Source organism: Halichoerus grypus, chromosome 2, assembly GCF_964656455.1.
Source record: "Halichoerus grypus chromosome 2, mHalGry1.hap1.1, whole genome shotgun sequence".
Lineage (NCBI taxonomy): Eukaryota > Metazoa > Chordata > Mammalia > Carnivora > Phocidae > Halichoerus > Halichoerus grypus.
In genome coordinates, this window is record NC_135713.1 from 50,316,728 (window position 1) to 50,335,036 (window position 18,309).

An 18,309-nucleotide genomic window follows, 5' to 3' on the forward strand; every position below is an offset into this window, starting at 1 on the left:
AATGAACAAAGAATTTATTGGGCAACCAGCAAGCACAATGAAAACTGCTGAAGATACTTCTGTGTCCACCTTCAAGGAGTTTGTAGTCTACTAGGCAGGGAAAATGTGGTACAATTAAGGGGATAAATCATACAATGGTACAAGGTATACAAAATACCCCGGGGGTACAGAAAAGAAGAAAATCAGCTGAGACCGTAATAAGAGGAGTTAATCTCTTGAAAAGAGAGAGGAAAGGCAGACCAGGCAAAGGTGAGAACTTGAGGGTGAAAAGTTCAAATAAGCCTAGACGGTAGGTTTGTTGAGCACAGAGCGGGGGCAAAAAATGAATCAGGAAAGGCAAGCAGAGCCCTGGAGAAGGAAGGTATTGTAAAACAGGAAATTCAAATGAAGCACAAAATAACTGCCTCCTTGACCCATCTTGTTGCTAACTGCAAAAGAATGTGAGGTGGGGTAGACACCACAGTTTTGCACTTGCCCCACTTTCTGGTTCCCTATCCAGGAGAAATAGAGCTATACTTCACTATCTCAATTCCCACTCTTTAAACTGGGAACTAAATTGAGATGGGGCTGGTATCCCTTGCTTTCAGATAATGTAGTATCCCTTATTAGCAGAACTTACTGCCTGAATGCATGCTGCCTCGACCTTGGAATCACAAATCTAAATATAAATCAAATACCCTCAGTGTTCAAGTAAGAAATGGTAAATGAGTGTAGAAGACTAGGTATAAGACAAAAGGGAGTGGTAGGGACCATGGCAAACTGGAGAACATGCACCCCATCTAAACAGGGCTGTGAGTCAATTCTGGATTTTTGCCATGTGGGAAAAATGACCCAGTGTAATGATAGCTTCCAGTTTTTCAAAAGCTGGCAGAAATTAAGATGTTTTCAAATACTCTGAGTTGGATGTAGTCTGCAGACTACCTGCTTGGAGCCTCTGTGCTGCAGTGTCCAGAAAGACACTACTAGTCTAGGATTTCATATTAACAGGACCAGTTCCACTCTGTGATTTGTGTGGTTAGAATGGGATTATAGAACTTACCAGGTATGGAATGAAGAAACAGACAAGGCTCTGGTAGAATGCATCCACTATGGAAATCCAGAAAGTCATCGGGTTGTAGCACTGCCGGGAAAGAACACATCAACCCCCCTCAAAGAAAGCCTCTATTCTTTGTAAGCAACTTTCTTGTGCTACCTGGACAGAAAATATGGTATTTACAGTGTTCTTAGAGGCAACAGAATGGAAAAATTAAGAGCATAGATCTGGGGATGACAGACCTTAGTTCAAGTCCCAGCTCTGCCACTAACTGTATGACCTTGTGACAGTCACTAAGCTGCTTTGATAACTGGTTCTTCTTCCACAAAAAGGATAAAAACAACACCAACTATCTCATTGGGTTTTGAGAAATCTAAATACAATTGTGCTTTAGTACCCAGTAAGTGCTCAGTTATTAATAACTACCATTCAGGGCGCCTGGGTGGCTCAGTTGGTTAAGCAACTGTCTTTGGCTCAGGTCATGATCCTGGAGTCCTGGGATCGAGTCCCACCTCGGGCTCCCGGCTTAGCAGGGAGCCTTCTTCTCCCTCTGACCCTGCCCCCTCTCATGCTGTTTCTCTCTCTCTCTAATAAATAAATAAAATCTTTAAAAAAAAATAACTACCATTCATTATCACGTTACTAGCGCTAATACACACTTGGTAAGTTTAGAGATTCTAAGGTTTCTACATAACATCTGATGGAGAGGGAGCTCTCCATCACAGTCCAGGATCACAGATTCCCAAGAGACAGGGCTCAATGGCTTCAGAGACAAGTGTTCTCATTTTTGCTTCCCTCTTCCTGCCTTCCCTCAAAAAAGAAACTGTTTTCAGTTTGTTTTTGCTACATTAACTTTTCTTACTGTTAGATACTCAAGGAATACGTTATACATCTAGCACACCACTGGGAGGAGAAAAATCAGAAGAGCTATGGGTGTATGTGTGCCATTACCACGTCTCTCTTGCCTGATGTGCTAGGGTTGCTGTGTTGCTCTCCTCCCATTGTTGGGTTAGGACTGGGCTTGGTTCTTTGTCGGCTGTCCACAAAATATTACTAGCTCTCAAACACCACATCTGGCTTGGCCCTCCTTTCTCCCAGGCACAGAGGTATGCTTATGCATTTCAATGTTCCTTTTCCCAGAACTCTTCCTTCAAGGCAGTCAGGTTCCCTGTCTGTCTCTTCCATCTAGTCTCTGGGCTGTGTCTGTGCCAGTCTGACCACCTGGAGTACCCACGGTCTGACTTCTCCAAACCGTTCAGGGTGTCGGTGTGACCTCTTTTTGCCTTCTAGGAAATCATCCTGGTGGTTTCCTAGGCCTTCTTTAGTCTATGGGCTACCAGCAAATTCCAGACTGTGTATAATCTTGAGTTCTAAACTTTCTTTCCCGACATGAGGTAGAAGCCTTCATTTGTGAACACCTCACCCCGTGATGAGCAAACTAGCTTTTAATCCCAGGGGTTCCTAACCCAAGCCTTGGGGAGTTCTGTCAAAGGTCTGGAGAAAGGGGCCAGCTGAGGACAATGGGATCTTTCTGTATGTCCTCTCCCCATGCAACTAGGGCAATCCCATGTTAAACATGTGATATAATTAAGAAATAACTAAAAAGAAAAATACCCACTGGTCTTGTCCATCACCCTCAACAACAAATGAGAAACAGGCCAGGAATGGGGAGTGGAGATACTGGGTCACATGGGATAAGAGGCAAAGTGGTGACCCGAGTGCAATGCCCCTGACCCCAGATCAGTGCTCTTTCTCTGGCAGGGAGGAGCTGAGGCCTCTCCATCTTACCTCAGAGTTTTGGCCACTCTTGTACAGCTCAGGCAACGCCAGGAGTGTTTCTCCAGAGATGTCTTTATCGAGGACTCCAAAGACGAGAGGAGGCAAGGAGGTGAAGAAGAGATTGAAGAATATCATCTGCCAATAATCGATCATGGTGGAGCCAGAAAAACCACAGAAAAACTGGTACCAGAAGAGCAGGTTGACGTAGCACTGCAGGCAGAGAGTGTGGCCTTGTGAGTGAGGACCCACGGGCAGTGGTCACCAGCGGCTGCTTAGGAGCCTCTGGTAAGTCACAACGCTGCCATGGAGCTTCTGTTTTCTCATTTGTGCCATGCAGAGTTGTGTAAGTATCAGAGATAACTAATCCTGAGAGCGGCAGCTGCTGATAATACTACTATGAGGGTTCTTTAGGACCTGAAAGGAATTGCACCAACTTGTTAAGTACACTATGCCGGTTCAAAGCACAGGCTGTGGAGGCAGAAAAGGCTGGTTTGGAATTTCCAGGTCTGTCACTTACTAGCTATGTGACCTGGAGCAAACTGCTTAACTTTTCTGAATGTCATCTTGCCATCTTTCAGATGGGAACAAGAGTACCTAGACCATGGCATGGGATACCAAAAGGCCGTTATTATGATCAGTAGTGTGGACAAAGAAGGGGGTGCTCCTGGGAAGGGATGATAGAAAGACTGGACCATGGGCAGGAAGTGTGGTGGGAAGAGAATTTCATGACATTTTCTGCACAATATTTTCCTAATAGTCATGCATGGGTAAGAAATCTTCTCCCTAACTGTTTCTTTATGCTTTCTAAAGCTGTTTCCCACTCAAAACCACCCCACCCTGAGATGGGCTGGGTCATTATATTGTCTACCACACTGTGATATGGTTTCGTGACTTGACCAAGGTGAAGCTGCTGCTCCCAGAGTTAGAACTAGAACTTCTCAGCCTTGTGTGACTGAAGGCACAAAAAGGTGAAAGGTATTGTAAGAAATCATTCAGCAGGTTTGTGTACAAACTAGAATGCTCATGTCCTAGCTGCTGGGCCAGTGTTATTTTGAAGAGGGTCTCTAGAATTGTAATAATATGGACATGTTAATATTAGTAACAACAATGATTATTACTGAATCTTCTATTTGTGCCAGGTGTGTGATATATATTATACTATTTTAGTATATAGTACATTAGATGTGCAATAGACCTAATTTGTCCTAACAATCTTGAAAGATTATTGCTAATAAAAAAAATAGTATATATATTAATGTTATATCTTGGTAATAATATTAATGTTATTAGCCCTATTCTACAGATAAGGAATCAGGCTTTAAGATACCCAGTTACCTCTTGTCCAAGTTCAGAGCTAGAAAGTCACACAACTAGCATCTGAGTTTTCAAAGCTCTTTCTCTTTGATCACTCCCAACATTTTTCAATCTCCTATTGGATTGTACAATAACAGTTGTGACTGAGAGTCTTCTAGCCAAGGAGCTCCATCCTTTGGCTTTTCTGCCCACGTGACCAGTGGGAAGTTTCCTAGCTCTGAAAGAGATCCTGGTAACCTGACATATCCTGAACCTTGCATCTTTCTGTCAGAAGGAGTGAGAGGGCTCAATCTGTTTACTGTGCTGCAGGTAGGTTTGAAATATATTATGGGCAGACTTTGAGTCTTGAGATCAACCACCACCACTTGTGCACTTGACGTGGTGAGTTTAAGAAGAACTTGAAGTACTGAAGTCCCCTTGATACTAGCATTCAGCAGCTGTTTGAGGCTTTGACCTCTCTCTCTCTCTCTTTTTCCCCTTGAGAAACTTGCCTTGCTTCTCCCTCTCCAGCAAGATGGGAAAGACAGTAACTCTTATCTCCCTTACACAGAGGTAACTTGAGCAGCTCAGATGGGCTGAGTGACTATACCAAATACCCTTGGCCACTTGGGGCTGGAACTGTGACTTGAAGTTGTAGAAGCCTAGGATGCCAGAGCTGGAAGTGACACCATCTTAAAGATGAGGCCACTAATAGAAACAACAGCAGTAACAATAGCAACAAAAACACCTAAAGCACTTACTAGGTGCCAAGCTCTGTTCTGACCCATTTGATCCACCTAGCAGCCCCATGAGGCAGTCATTAGTACTCCCATTTTACAGTTGAGGAAACTGAGCCTCAGTGAGAGGTCAAGTCATAGAGCTGTTAAGTAACAAATTGGAGTTCAAACTCAGATGTTCTGGCTCCAGAGTCCACCCTCATAAATGGGATGTGGGAAGTGGATGCTCTTGTTAAAATCAATTCCAGATCTGAGACTACTGCTCAGTCTCTAACACTAATGTCCAGAGTCGTTTATCCTACACCTTGAGAGGCCAGGTGGATCCATCCTAAAGTGCTATAAGTGGGGAAAGTACTGAACACAGAATGCTGTGATTGGCAGTTTCTGCCGTGGGTGCCAAGGGAGCAAGGCAGCAAGTTTGCCAGCTGTAGGCCATCCTCTGATATTTGCAATGTAGATCTGGCCTTTCTGACGCCAAGCCTCAATCTTTCCTTTCCAAACTGAAGCTTTTAAGTTGTACAAGCTTATCTGGTAGATTCTGTAATGCTTGACCTAGTTTTCACCCAAGCTCCAGCCATAGTCTAAGCCAAAGGAGGAAGACAGCAGTGACCTGGCTGGTGTCGGAGGTTGTCTGAAACTCTCTGGCCAAGTGTGATGATATCATCACATGATATTTCTTGAACAATTTATGTTGAGACATGGTGCTTGGACAGCAGACAACACACAAAGAATTTGACAACCACTGGAGAAGAGGGTGCTTGGACCTCTGGGAGGCCCTGAATGCCTTAGTGGTGAGGACATTCAGTCTGGGGAGTTTGGAGTATAGTAGAACTAGGTCCAATCCTGATTCTGTGACGTATTTAACTTTGTGATCTGGGCAACCCCTCTGACTTTCAGCTACCACATCTATAGATAGATAATAACTGTCCCTATTCTCACAGGGCTGATGAAGCATTTACTGTGTACCTCACACATATTAACTCATTTATATACATAATGACCCTGTGAGTTAGGTAGTATCCCCCTTTTATAGGTGAAAAGACTGAGACACAGAGCTTAAGTAAGTTACTCAAGGCCACATTGCTGTTAAGTAGCAGAGTGGGGCTGGTATTTGAACTCAGTCTGGTTCTAGCACATATGCTCTTAACCCCTATATTACACTTAGCTCTCATAGTTATATATATACACAAAGTTCTGAGGACAGCATCTGGTATGTGGTAGGTTCCCTATAGAGGATGATGGTGGATGTTAATGCTAGTGATGCTATGCCAAACAGTAACCAGATGTGCTAAGTACCAAGGACACTACAGCAATCAAGGGTAGCGTGGAGAACTCTGGTGACCTGGGTGTTGGAGAACTAGCATTTACTGACCTCCTTGCCTTATACTTCACACACGGGCAGTATCGAAGGGCTTTAATCCCTAGTCAAAGCAAGAAAACACTGCTTGGATATCACTGGCTCATTTTTCCATAGAACTGTTCTTACTGAATTATAATTTAATATTGTTTTTATCAAGGGTTGTTAGAAAAAGGTACCATATGGAGGTTAATTTTCATTTCATACAAAAATGCCACAGAAGGCAGTTTCTTGAAGGTTTTTGTGTGACCTTCTTCTAAAGGTTTGCTTGACAAATTGATCTCTGAATTTATAGCAAAGAGAGAGTGTTCCTCCTGGAGAACTGGTCTGCTTGCTTTAACCAGACATTTAATACTTAGCATCTTATCCCAGGTTCCTGGTTCAACTGACCTCTTTCCTTTCTGTGGTTCTGCTCCATACTCTTATAAATTTCCCTTCTAACTTCTCTATTGCCTCTGTTTTTACTATAAGTCACTTTCATCTCTTTTTGGAATTAGATACAGTATATGATATAAAATTATAAATAAACGGCCTAAAATATTTTCTATAAACTCAGGTTGCCAAGCCTCTCTTTCTTGGCAGGGAAACTGGCAAATTCATAGTTCTAACTGATTAGGTCAAGAATCTCCTGGTGATATGTCCATAGCACCATGACCTTCTTGAGGGAGATGTGCCTAAGAAAATAATTGTAAAATTTTCATCTTCTTTTCCTATAATAGTACTTCTTAATCTTTAAGGTTCATACAAATTACCAGGGGCTCTGACTAAAAGCTCCATTCTGAGGTAGTAGTCCCAGGATGTAGTCTGAGGATCTGCATTTCTAACTAGCATCTAGCTGATGCTAATGCTGCTGGTCCAGGAACCACATTTTGAGAAGCAAGATTTATGGAGACCAGGAGATGACAGACTACTTCCTACAGGCCAAAACTGGTCATAAATAAGGTTTTGTTGGGACACAGCCACATCAATTCATTTGCATGTTGTCTATAGTCGCTTTCATGTTGCTGCAGCAGAGTTGAGTAGGTATGATGGGCTATGTGGCCCACAAAGCTAAAAGTATTTCTTACCTCGCCCTTTGCAGAACAAGCTCACTGAGCCCTGATTTAGACTGTCAGCCTCAGGAGGCAGGGACACAGATGTTCAAGAATGATTTGAATAAATGAAATCAATTGTTGTTTTATTGTCCCAACAATACCCTGGAGTTAAACACTTCAGTGTTTCCTTCCTCTGCAGGGCCTGTTAGGACCTTGCTTGCTTCCACTTCCTCTGGCTGGAATCTTTGTGCTTCCGAGGGTGCTCCCGGAACCTGGTGACAGCATCACGGTGTGTGTGTGTGGGGGGGAATGCATTTTCCTCCCAAGAAGCTACAGTGCAGTAATTAATTCATTGTTCAAATTTCAGAGCAGGCAGGGTTTTAATCCCCTCTGAAATTGGTTTCGGATGTGGAAGTCATAGTTCTCCACCCTCTAATTGCAATGGGGAGATAATGTGGCATCAGTATCACAATTTCAAGCACGGCATCAGGCTGGAAATAAATACCATTTAAGCTTTGAAAGCATGGCTGGCTGGAAACGTTTCCTTTTCTATTTCACAAATTTAATGCAGAGAAGGGGTTGTGCTTATTCAAAAGAACGGCTCCTTTGGAGGCAAGAAAAAAAATTAAACGGGAATTTTGAATTCTAAGTAAACAGTCTTTCATGCTCAGAGTGAGTTTCAAGTTAAATAGAGTGACTTGTTTGCATAGACTTGCTGAATATTACCATCCAGTTTATCGAATTTACATTATTTTTTGTCATGCTGTTTATTTACATATACATTGAACTGTGCACAAAAATGCTTACTCTTGAGGGAGGGCAACTGTGACAGTGCCTAAATCAGGACTGGGAGAATGGAACAAGGGGACAGAATGCAATTTCACAGCTGCTACTTGGCTAATGCGTTTCTCTGCCATCACTCTACTCTTAATCCTCCCTTTTTCCTTATGCAAACAGGAATCAGATTCTATTTGGAGACTCTTGGGGATTATTCAAAGGTCCTTGAACTAGGTAATGAAAACTCAGGCCCCTTGTTCCCTCCCTTAGTACAGCAATGTTCTGGCTTCTTTCAATACCCATTGTTAATCAAGGGCTTTTCAAATAAGAGCCTGTGACACTTTTAATAGCTCAGTTGGTGTGTGCCTGCTTTGGGCCCTTATCAACAAGAGAGAAATGAGCATATTTTTTAGGAGAAACAATGCTATCTTCCTATGATTGTATCTGTATAGTTACATGCTTTCCTGAGCTCTGACACTAAAGCCTCTTGACAATACTTCTAGGGACAGAGGGAGTCCAAGTGTCTCCATATTATTGATGAAGAAACCTAGGTTCAGAGAGGTTAAGTAACTCTTCCAAGTTCATACAGCATGCTAGAGTCAGGCAAGACTAAAACCCAGATGATCTCCCCAATCTAAACATTTTTGCCACTAGACATTTAATGTCCTGACCTCTGTGAATTCCCTGCTGGGAAGGCTGGGGAAGCTGAAGTGATACATAGTCTCAGGTAGAAGCCAGGGACTCCAGTCTTAAACCTGTACTCTCCCAAGGGGTGGGGTATGGCTCTTGCATTGGGGTGGCTCTATCTGGGGAGAAAATTTAAGATACATGTCAGGCTAATTATCCTTCAAGTCCTTTTTTCTTGTAGTCAGAAAGTAAATCTCATTTATGGAGTCCATCTAAGAGCAATGACAATAGCAATAATGATAAAAATAATGGCTGACTTTATAGGATGATTACTATGTGCTAATAACTTTATATACAAGCTCTCATTTTATCCTTCTAGCAGATATAGGAGAAAGGTACTATTATCATCCCCATTTTACAGATGGTAAAACTAAGGCATAAGGCCATTACCAAATATAAGAGCCTAGATTTGAACCAAATGCGTTCGACTCCAGAGGCCATGCTTGTAACCACTCATGCTGCCTTCTATGTACCAGGTGCTTTCCATACAGTATTGCTAAGGCTCACGAGAGTCTTAGCCCATTTTACCAAAGAAGAAATTGAGACCCAGAGAAGTGAATTATATTGCTCAAGTTCACAGAGCTAGTAGGAAAGAGTTTCAGGATTCAAAATCTAGGCCAGCCTGGTTTGTCTTACCACTGTGGTAGGAGTGGGTCCCCTGGCAGGGCCTCCCAAGACCTGGGCAGGTCACCATAGTGCTACTCACCACGTTCTTGTAGAAGTAGTATACCACCATCCTGGCCAGGCGCGAGTAACACCAGTGGCCATGCACAAGCAGCAGCTTCTTGAGGTGTCTGAAGCGGGATATGGCAAAGTCGCTGGACATAACAGCCTGAGAGGGCAGAACAGAGACATCGGCTTCTATCCATGGCCACCAATGAACCAAAGAGTCTCCCTCGAGGGCTATGCTTTGTTCTAGGTCCATAGCTGGAAGGGCCAAAAAGACCCTTTGTCACTATGTGGCACCTAAGGTAGTTCTTTGGAATTGGACAACCCATCCTTTCTTCTGGAAACTCCAAACCTCACTAGAATCCAAGAAAGCATCTCGTAAGGAACTAGTGGTCTAGTCTGTCCCTCCATCTCCTTCTCTTTATCTGATAAACATTAACTGTGGCCTAAAATGTGTTGGCACCATGCTAGAGATGTGATGGCTAACCAGAAAGTAGGGGCTTCCACGCAAGCAATCCTCAACGCTCTCAACCCCCCTTGGTCGCCTCCTGTGGCAGACCATTTGTTCCGTTCTTAGATGGAGCTGATGGGGGGATAGCTCTTCCTTTACATGGAGCTGAAATATGCTTTCTGCCCTTGGGATTATTCAGAACATGACATAGTTCATGGTACTCTTAAAAGTATGAGGTTTGGAAGTGCCTGGTTATAGACCCTGGTAGGTCAGGCTGTTTAAACTTTCCCAGCATCCATTTCATTGGAAAAAGAGAGAGTAATAATTCCTAACACACAGGGTTGTGATTGTTCAAATTAATTGGAGTAATAAATATGAGGTGCCTAATACAGTGCTGGCATATGGTAGATACTCAAAAGGTAACTGTGTTCTTTCATCCTCACCAACAAATTAAGGCAATGCCTCCTGTCTGCACCAGTGGTGAGAATACAGTTGTTAATGGTTCAGAGCCACAAAGTGGGGTCTATATTAGTAGGAAACATTAGCAGCTCAAGTTAGTATGCTTGTCCCAACCTGAATTTTGACTCAACTAGGTACACTTATTAAAGTGTACCTTATAGGGAGGAGCAAGATTGCAGAGGAGTAGGAGATGTGGATTTCGTCTGGTTCCAGGAATTCAGCTGGATAGGGATCAAACCATTCTGAACACCTACAAACTCAACAGGAGATCGAAGAAAAGAATAGCAGCAACTCTCTGAACAGAAAAGCGACCACTTTCTGGAAGGTAGGACGTGCGGAGAAGTGAATCCGAGGCGATACTCGGGAGGATAGACGGCGGGGGAGGGGGCCTCCGTCGGCCCCTTCTGGCAAGTGATAGAGCCGCGGAGCACAAAATCAGAACTTTTAGAAGTCGGCTCTGCTGAGGGACATCGCTCCAGTGGCTAAGCGGGGGGTGGAACCCTCGTGGGACAGTGTGGTCTCAGGACCCTCGGGGTCACAGGAAGACCAGGGGTGCTGGAGTGTGGCAGACTCCCAGGTATCGGAGCGGGGAAGCCAGCCACAGAGACGGAGCCGAGGAGTGGGCTCTCAGCTCGGGGTTGCCATACACCGTGATCTGCGGCACAGTCGGGCCACTGCTCCTCCAGCAGGGACCCAACAAGCGGCAGATCCGGGGAGACTCCCCTTCCTCCCCCAGGAGGAGCAGCGCGGGAGTGCACTGCAGGGATCTGCTGGGTCTGGAGACCACACCGAGTCGGGTGCCAGAGATAGAAACACTTGGTAACAGGCCGGGTGAGCACAGAGTGCGGCTGGAGACCGGGGAGCCGGGAGTGACTGACTGCTTTTCTCTGGGGGTGCACTGAGAAGCGGGGCCCCAAGTTCTTGACTCCTCCGGGGTGGAGATTGGGAGGCCACCATTTCACTCTCATCCTCCAAAGCTGTACAGAAAGATTGCAGGGAACAAAAGCTCCCGAGAGCAAACCCAAGCAGATTACTTAGCCCGGACCGGCAAGGGCGGGGCAATTCCGCCTCCGGCAAAGACATTTGGGAACCACGGCAACGGGCCCCTCCCCCAGAAGATCAGCAAGAACAGCCAGCCAAGACCAAGTTTACCGATCAATGAGAACGGCAGAACTCCAGCGCTAGGGGAATACAGCACATAGAATTCATGGCTTTTTCCCCATGATTCTTTAGTCTTTCAAAGTTAATTTTTTAAATTTTATTTTTCTTTTTTTGAAATTTTTTTCCCTTTTTCAACCAACATCTTATCAATCCCTTTTTAAAAAATCTTTTTTATTTTTCATTTTTAGAGTCATATTCTATCCCTTCATAGTAGTTAACCTTATTTTTGGTATATATATAAGTTGTTCTTTCTTTAAAATTTTGGGATACAGTTTCTTCTAACAGAGCAAAATATACCCTAAATCTCTAGTGTCTGGCTTTGTTCTAGTCTCCTGCCTGATCACATTCTCTCCCCCCTTTTTAAAAATTTCTCTTCTTTCTTTTTTCAAACAACTTATTTCCTTTTATAAAATCTTTTATAATTTTCATCTTTACAGTCATATTCCATCCCTTCATTGTATTTACCCTTATTTTTGTACATATATAAGCTTTTCTTTAAAATTTTGGGAGGCAGTTTCTTCTAACAGACCAAAAGATGCCCACAATCTAGTGTGTGACACTTATCTATTCACCAGCCTGACCATATTTGATCATATTCTTTTTTTTATCTTTTTCTTTCGTTTCTTTCTTTCCCTTTCTTTTCCCCTGGTTTCAGGTCTCTTCTGATTTGTTTAGTGTATATTTTTCTGGGGTCATTGTTACCCTGTTAGCATTTTGTTCTCTCATTCATCTATTCTCCTCTGGACAAAATGACAAGATGGAAAAAATCACCTCAAAAAAAAGAACAAGAGGCAGTACTGACTACCAATACGGACATAAGTAAGATGTCAGAACTGGAGTACAGAATGACGATTTAAAAGATACTAGCTGGGCTTGAAAACATGTAAGATATTAGAGAAACCCTTTCTGGAGAAATAAAAGAACTCAAATCTAACCAAGTCAAAATCAAAAAGGCCATTAATGAGGTGCGATAAAAAATGGAGGCTCTAACTGCTAGGATAAATGAGGCAGAAGAGAGAATTAGTGATATAGAAGACCAAATGATGGAAAATAAAGAAGCTGAGAAAAATAAACAACTACTGGATCACAAGGGTAGAATTTGAGAGCTAAGTGATACCATAAAATGAAACAACATTAGAATAATTGGGATCCCAGAAGAAGAGAGAGAGAGGGGGGCAGAAAGTATATTGGAGCAAATTATAGCAGAAAACTTCCCTAATTTGGGGAAGGAAACAGGCATCAAAATCCAGGAGGCACAGAGAACTCCTCTCAAAATCAATAAAAATAGGTCAACACCCCGACATCTAATAGTAAAAGTTAAGAGTCTCAGAGACAAGGAGAAAATCCTGAAAGCAGCTCAGGAGAAGAGATCTGTAACCTACAATGGTAGAAACATTAGATTGCCAACAGACCTATCCACAGAGACCTGGCAGGCCAGAAAGGATAGGCATGATATATTCAAAGTACTAAATGAGAAAAATATGCAGCCAAGAATACTATATCCAGCTATGCTGTCATTTAAAATAGAAAGAGAGATAAAAAGCTTCCAGGACAAACAAAAAATAAAGGAATTTGCAAACATGAAACCAGCCCTACAAGAAATATTGAAAGGGGTCCTCTAAGCAAAGAGAGAGCCTAAATGCAACATAGACCAGAAAGGAACAGAGACAATATACAGTAACAGTCACCTTACAGGCAATACAATGGCACTAAATTCCTATCTTTCAATAGTTACCCTGAATGTAAATGGGCTAAATGCCCCAATCAAAAGACACAGGGTATCAGAATGGATAAAAAAATAAGACCCATCAATATGCTGTCTGCAAGAGACTCATTTTAGACCCGAAGACACCTCCAGATTGAAAGTGAGGGGTTGGAAAAGCATTTACCATGCTAATGGACACCAAAAGAAAGCTGGGGTGGAAATCCTTATCACAGACAAATTATATTTTAAATGAAAGACTGTAATAAGAGATGAGGAAGGACACTGTATCATACTTAAAGGGTCTATCCAACAAGAAGATCTAACAATTGTAAATATCTATGCCTCTAACATGGGAGCAGCCAATTATATAAGCCAATTAATAATAAAAGCAAAGAAACACATCGACAACAATACAATAATAGTGGGGGACTTTAACACCCCCTCACTGAAATGGACAGATCATCTAAGCAAAAGATCAACAAGGAAATAAAGATTTTAAATGACTCACTGGACCAAATGGACTTCACAGAAATATTCAGAACATTCCATCCCAAAGCACCAGAGTACACATTCTTCTCTAGTGCCCATGGAACATTCTCCAGAATAGATCACATCCTAGGTCACAAATCAGGTCTCAACTGGTACCAAAAGATTGGGATCATTCCCTGCCTATTTTCAGACCACAATGCTTTGAAACTAGAACTCAATCACAAGAGGAAAGTCGCAAAGAACTCAAATACATGGAGGCTAAAGAGCATCCTACTAAAGAATGAATGGGTCAACCAGGAAATTAAAGAAGAATTAAAAAAAATTCATGGAAACCAATGAAAATGAAAACACAACTGTTCAAAATCTTTGGAATGCAGCAAAGGCAGTCCTAAGAGGAAAGTATATAGCAACACCAGCCTTTCTCAAGAAACAAGAAAGGTCTCAAATATACAACCTAACCCACACCTAAAGGAGCTGGAGAAAAAACAGCAAATAAAGCCTAAACCCAGCAGGAGAAGAGAAATACTAAAGATCAGAGCAGAAATCAATGAAATAGAAACCAAAAGAACAGTAGAACAGATCAACGAAACTAGGAGCTGGTTCTTTGAAAGAATTAACAAGATTGATAAACCCCTGGCCAGACTTATCAAAAAGAAAAGAGAAATGACCAAAATCAACAAAATCATGAATGAAAGAGGAGAGATCACAACCAACACCAAAGAAATACAAACAATTACACGAACATATTATGAGCAACTATATGCCAGCAAATTAGATAACCTGGAAGAAATGGATGCATTCATAAAGATATATCAACTACCAAAACTGAACCAGGAAGAAACAGAAAACCTGAACAGACCTATATCCACTAAGGAAATTGAAGCAGTTATCAAAAATCTCCCATCAAACAAGAGCTCGGGGCCAGATGGCTTCCCAGGGGAATTGTACCAAACATTTAAAGAAGAATTAATACCTATTCTTCTGAAACTGTTCCAAAAAATAGAAATGGAAGGAAACTTCCAAACTCGTTTTATGAGGGCACCATTACCTTGATCCCAGAACCAGACAAAGACCCCATCAAAAAGGAGAACTACAGACCAATATCCCTGATGAACATGGATGCAAAAGTTCTCACCAAAATACTAGCCAATAGGATCCAATAGTCCATTAAAAGGATTATTCACCACGACCAAGTGGGATTTATTCCTGGGCTGCAAGGTTGGTTCAACATCCACAAATCAATCAATGTGATACAATACATTAATAAAAGAAAGAACAAGAATCATATGATCCTCTCAATAGATGCAGAAAAAGCATTTGACAAAGTACAGCATCCTTTCTTGATCAAAACTCTTCAGAGTACAGGGATAGAGGGTACATACCTCAATATCATAAAAGCCATCTATGAAAAACCCACAGTGAATATCATTCTCAATGGGGAAAACCTGAGAGCTTTCCCCCTAAGGTCAGGAACACGGCAGGGATGTCCACTATCACTACTGCTATTCAACATAGTATTAGAAGTCCTAGCCACAGCAATCAAACAACAAAAAGAAATAAAAGGTATCCAAATCAGCAAAGAAGAAGTCAAACTCTCACTCTTTGCAGATGATATGATACTTTATGTGGAAAACCCAAAAGACTCCACCCCAAAACTGCTAGAACTCATACAGGAATTCAGTAAAGTGGCAGGATATAAAATCAATGCACAGAAATCAGTGGCATTCCTATACACCAACAACAAGACAGAAGAAAGAGAAATTAAGGAGTCGATCCCATTTACAATTGCACCCAAAACCATAAGATACCTAGGAATAAATCTAACCAAAGAGGCAAAGAATCTGTACTCAGAAAACTATAAAATACTCATGAAAGAAATTGAGGAAGACAGAAAGAAATGGAAAAACGTTCCATGCTCATGGATTGGAAGAACAAATATTGTGAAGATGTCAATGCTACCTTGAGCAATCTACACATTCAATGCAATCCCCATCAAAATACCATCCACTTTTTTCAAAGAAATGGAACAAATAATCCTAAAATTTGTATGGAACCAGTAAAGATCCTGAATAGCCAGAGGAATGTTGAAAAAGAAAAGCAAAGCCGGTGGCATCACAATTCCAGACTTCAAGCTCTATTACAAAGCTGTCATCATCAAGACAGTATGGTACTGGCACAAAAGCAGACACATAGATCAATGGAACAGAATAGAGAGCCCAGAAATGGACCCTCAACTCTATGGTCAACTAATCTTCGACAAAACAGGAAAGAATGTCCAATGGCAAAAAGACAGTCTCTTCAACAAATGATGTTGGGAAAATTGGACAGCCACATGCAGTAGAATGAAACTGGACCATTTCCTTACACCACACACAAAAATAGACTCAAAATGGTTGAAAGACCTAAATATGAGACAGGAGTCCATCAAAATCCTAGAGGAGAACACAGGCAGCAACCTCTTCGACCTCAGCCTCAGCAACTTCTTCCTAGAAACATCACCAAAGGCAAGGGAAGCAAGGGCAAAAATGAACTATTGGGACCTCATCAAGATAAAAAGCTTTTGCACAGCAAAAGAAACAGTCAACAAAACCAAAAGACAACCGACATAATGGGAGAAGATATTTGCAAATGACATATCAGATAAAGGGCTAGTATCCAAAATCTATAAAGAACTTACCAAACTCAACACCCAAAGAATAATCCAATCAAGAAATGGGCAGAAGACATGAAGAGACATTTTTCGAAAGAAGACATCCAAATGGCCAACAGACACATGAAAAAGTGCTCAACATCGCTCCGCATCAGGCAAATCCAAATCAAAACCTCAATGAGATACCACCTCACACCAGTCAGAATGGCTAAAATTAAGAAGTCAGGAAATGACAGATGTTGGCGGGGATGTGGAGAAAGGGGAACCCTCCTACACTGTTGGTGGGAATGCAAGCTGGTGCAGCCACTCTGGAAAACAGTATGGAGGTTCCTCAAAAAGTTGAAAATAGAGTTACCGTATGACCCAGCAATTGCACTACTGGGTATTTACCCAGATACAAATGTAGTGATCTGAAGGGGTACGTGCAACCCGATGTTTATAGCAGCAATGTCCACAATAGCCCAACTCTGGTAAGAGCCAAGATGTCCATCGACAGATGAATGGATAAAGAAGATTTGCTGTATATATATACAATGGAATATTATGCAGCCATCAAAAGGAATGAAATCTTGCCATTTGCAACAGCATGGATGGAACTGGAGGGTATTATGCTGAGCGAAATAAGTCAATCAGAGAAAGACATGTATCATATGATCTCACTGATATGAGGAATTCTTAATCTCAGGAAACAAACTGAGGGTTGCTGGAGTGGTGGGGGGTGGGAGGGATGGGGTGGCTGGGTGATAGACATTGGGGAGGGTATGTGCTATGGTGAGTGCTGCGAATTGTGTAAGACTGATGAATCACAGACCTGTACCTCTGAAACAAATAATACATTATATGTTAAAAAAAAGAAGATAGTAGGAAGGGAAAAATAAAGGGGAGGATTCGGAGGGGGAGACGAACCATGAGAGACTATGAACTCTGAGAAACAAACTGAGGGTTCTAGAGGGGAGGGGCATGGGGGATGGGTTAGCCTAGTGATGGGTATTAAAGAGGGTATGTACTGAATGGAGCACTGGGTGTTATATGCAAACAATGAATCATGGAAGACTACATCAAAAACTAATAATGCAATGTATGGTGATTAACCTAACATAATAAAATAAAAAATAATGCAAAAAAAAAAAAATAAAGTGTACCTTATAATTTATATGTCAGTCTGGCCATCAAGACTAAAATGGCAATTGAAAAATGTTTTCAAATGTTCTTATATCTGAGATGGCTTAGGCTTGTAAGCCCCTTGCAACCGAGGTTATTTGAGAACTGCAGTGGGATTAAGGAAAATCAGGCAGGCCTGGTTTAGGAGGAGAAAATGTTCTCTTCCCCTTTAACTCACGTTGCAAGTTCTCAGTGCCCGGTTTTGCAGGGAGCGGCTCTTGCGTATATTGGATTGTAGGTATTCTTTCTTAGAGGCATGATTGTTCCCAGAAGGAGGGTGGCCAGAATCGTTCCGGGTTTAGGCTTGATCAAAACAGGATATAGTTTGTTCTTGTTTCTTCTTGCATGTCTTAGATTGTTTTCGCTGTGCCTTGTGTGCTTTCTGTCAAAGATATTGATGTGATCATTTTTCTTAGCTAAAAGTACATGTTGTCATGTTGATTTGATTACTGCAAGTATATAGCTGTGTGGGAAATAAACGGCAGTATGCAGTTGCAAGTGCTGCCTTTGCTCTGCATCCCCTGTGTCCTGGTGATTTCGCGACCCTTACCCAGGGACCCCAACGCACTAGACGTTGACATATATCTGTCACTGCTCATGGAGGGCACTGCACTCTTGGATGTGGGTAGAGGTTACAGAGGGGAAGAATGGAGTCAGTGGAAAACTTAGCCCTTCCTGAATGGTTGGGTACTCTTTAGCATTAGAATACAGGTATTGCTGGCTGTCTATAAAAAAGCTAAGGCCCCTCAAGGTCCTGGAAACCTTGCTTCCAAAATTCCTTAGAGACTTATGTTATCTGTAGCCCCCTCCCAACTTGAAAGTATATATTAGGCCACTCCCCATGACCCCAGTGCAGCTCTTTCTGCC

The 18,309-nt window shown here is 42.2% G+C and overlaps 1 protein-coding gene across 1 annotated transcript in view; it reads right to left on the minus strand.

Moving 5' to 3' along the window:
* Nucleotides 1-18,309, minus strand: part of ATP10B (ATPase phospholipid transporting 10B (putative)) — a 263,147-nt gene that overhangs the window by 15,839 nt on the left and 228,999 nt on the right. The window contains 3 exon segments of the mRNA XM_078066512.1: nt 1,040-1,120; nt 2,822-3,022; nt 9,404-9,624. Coding sequence (XP_077922638.1) covers nt 1,040-1,120; nt 2,822-3,022; nt 9,404-9,624 — 503 coding nt within the window.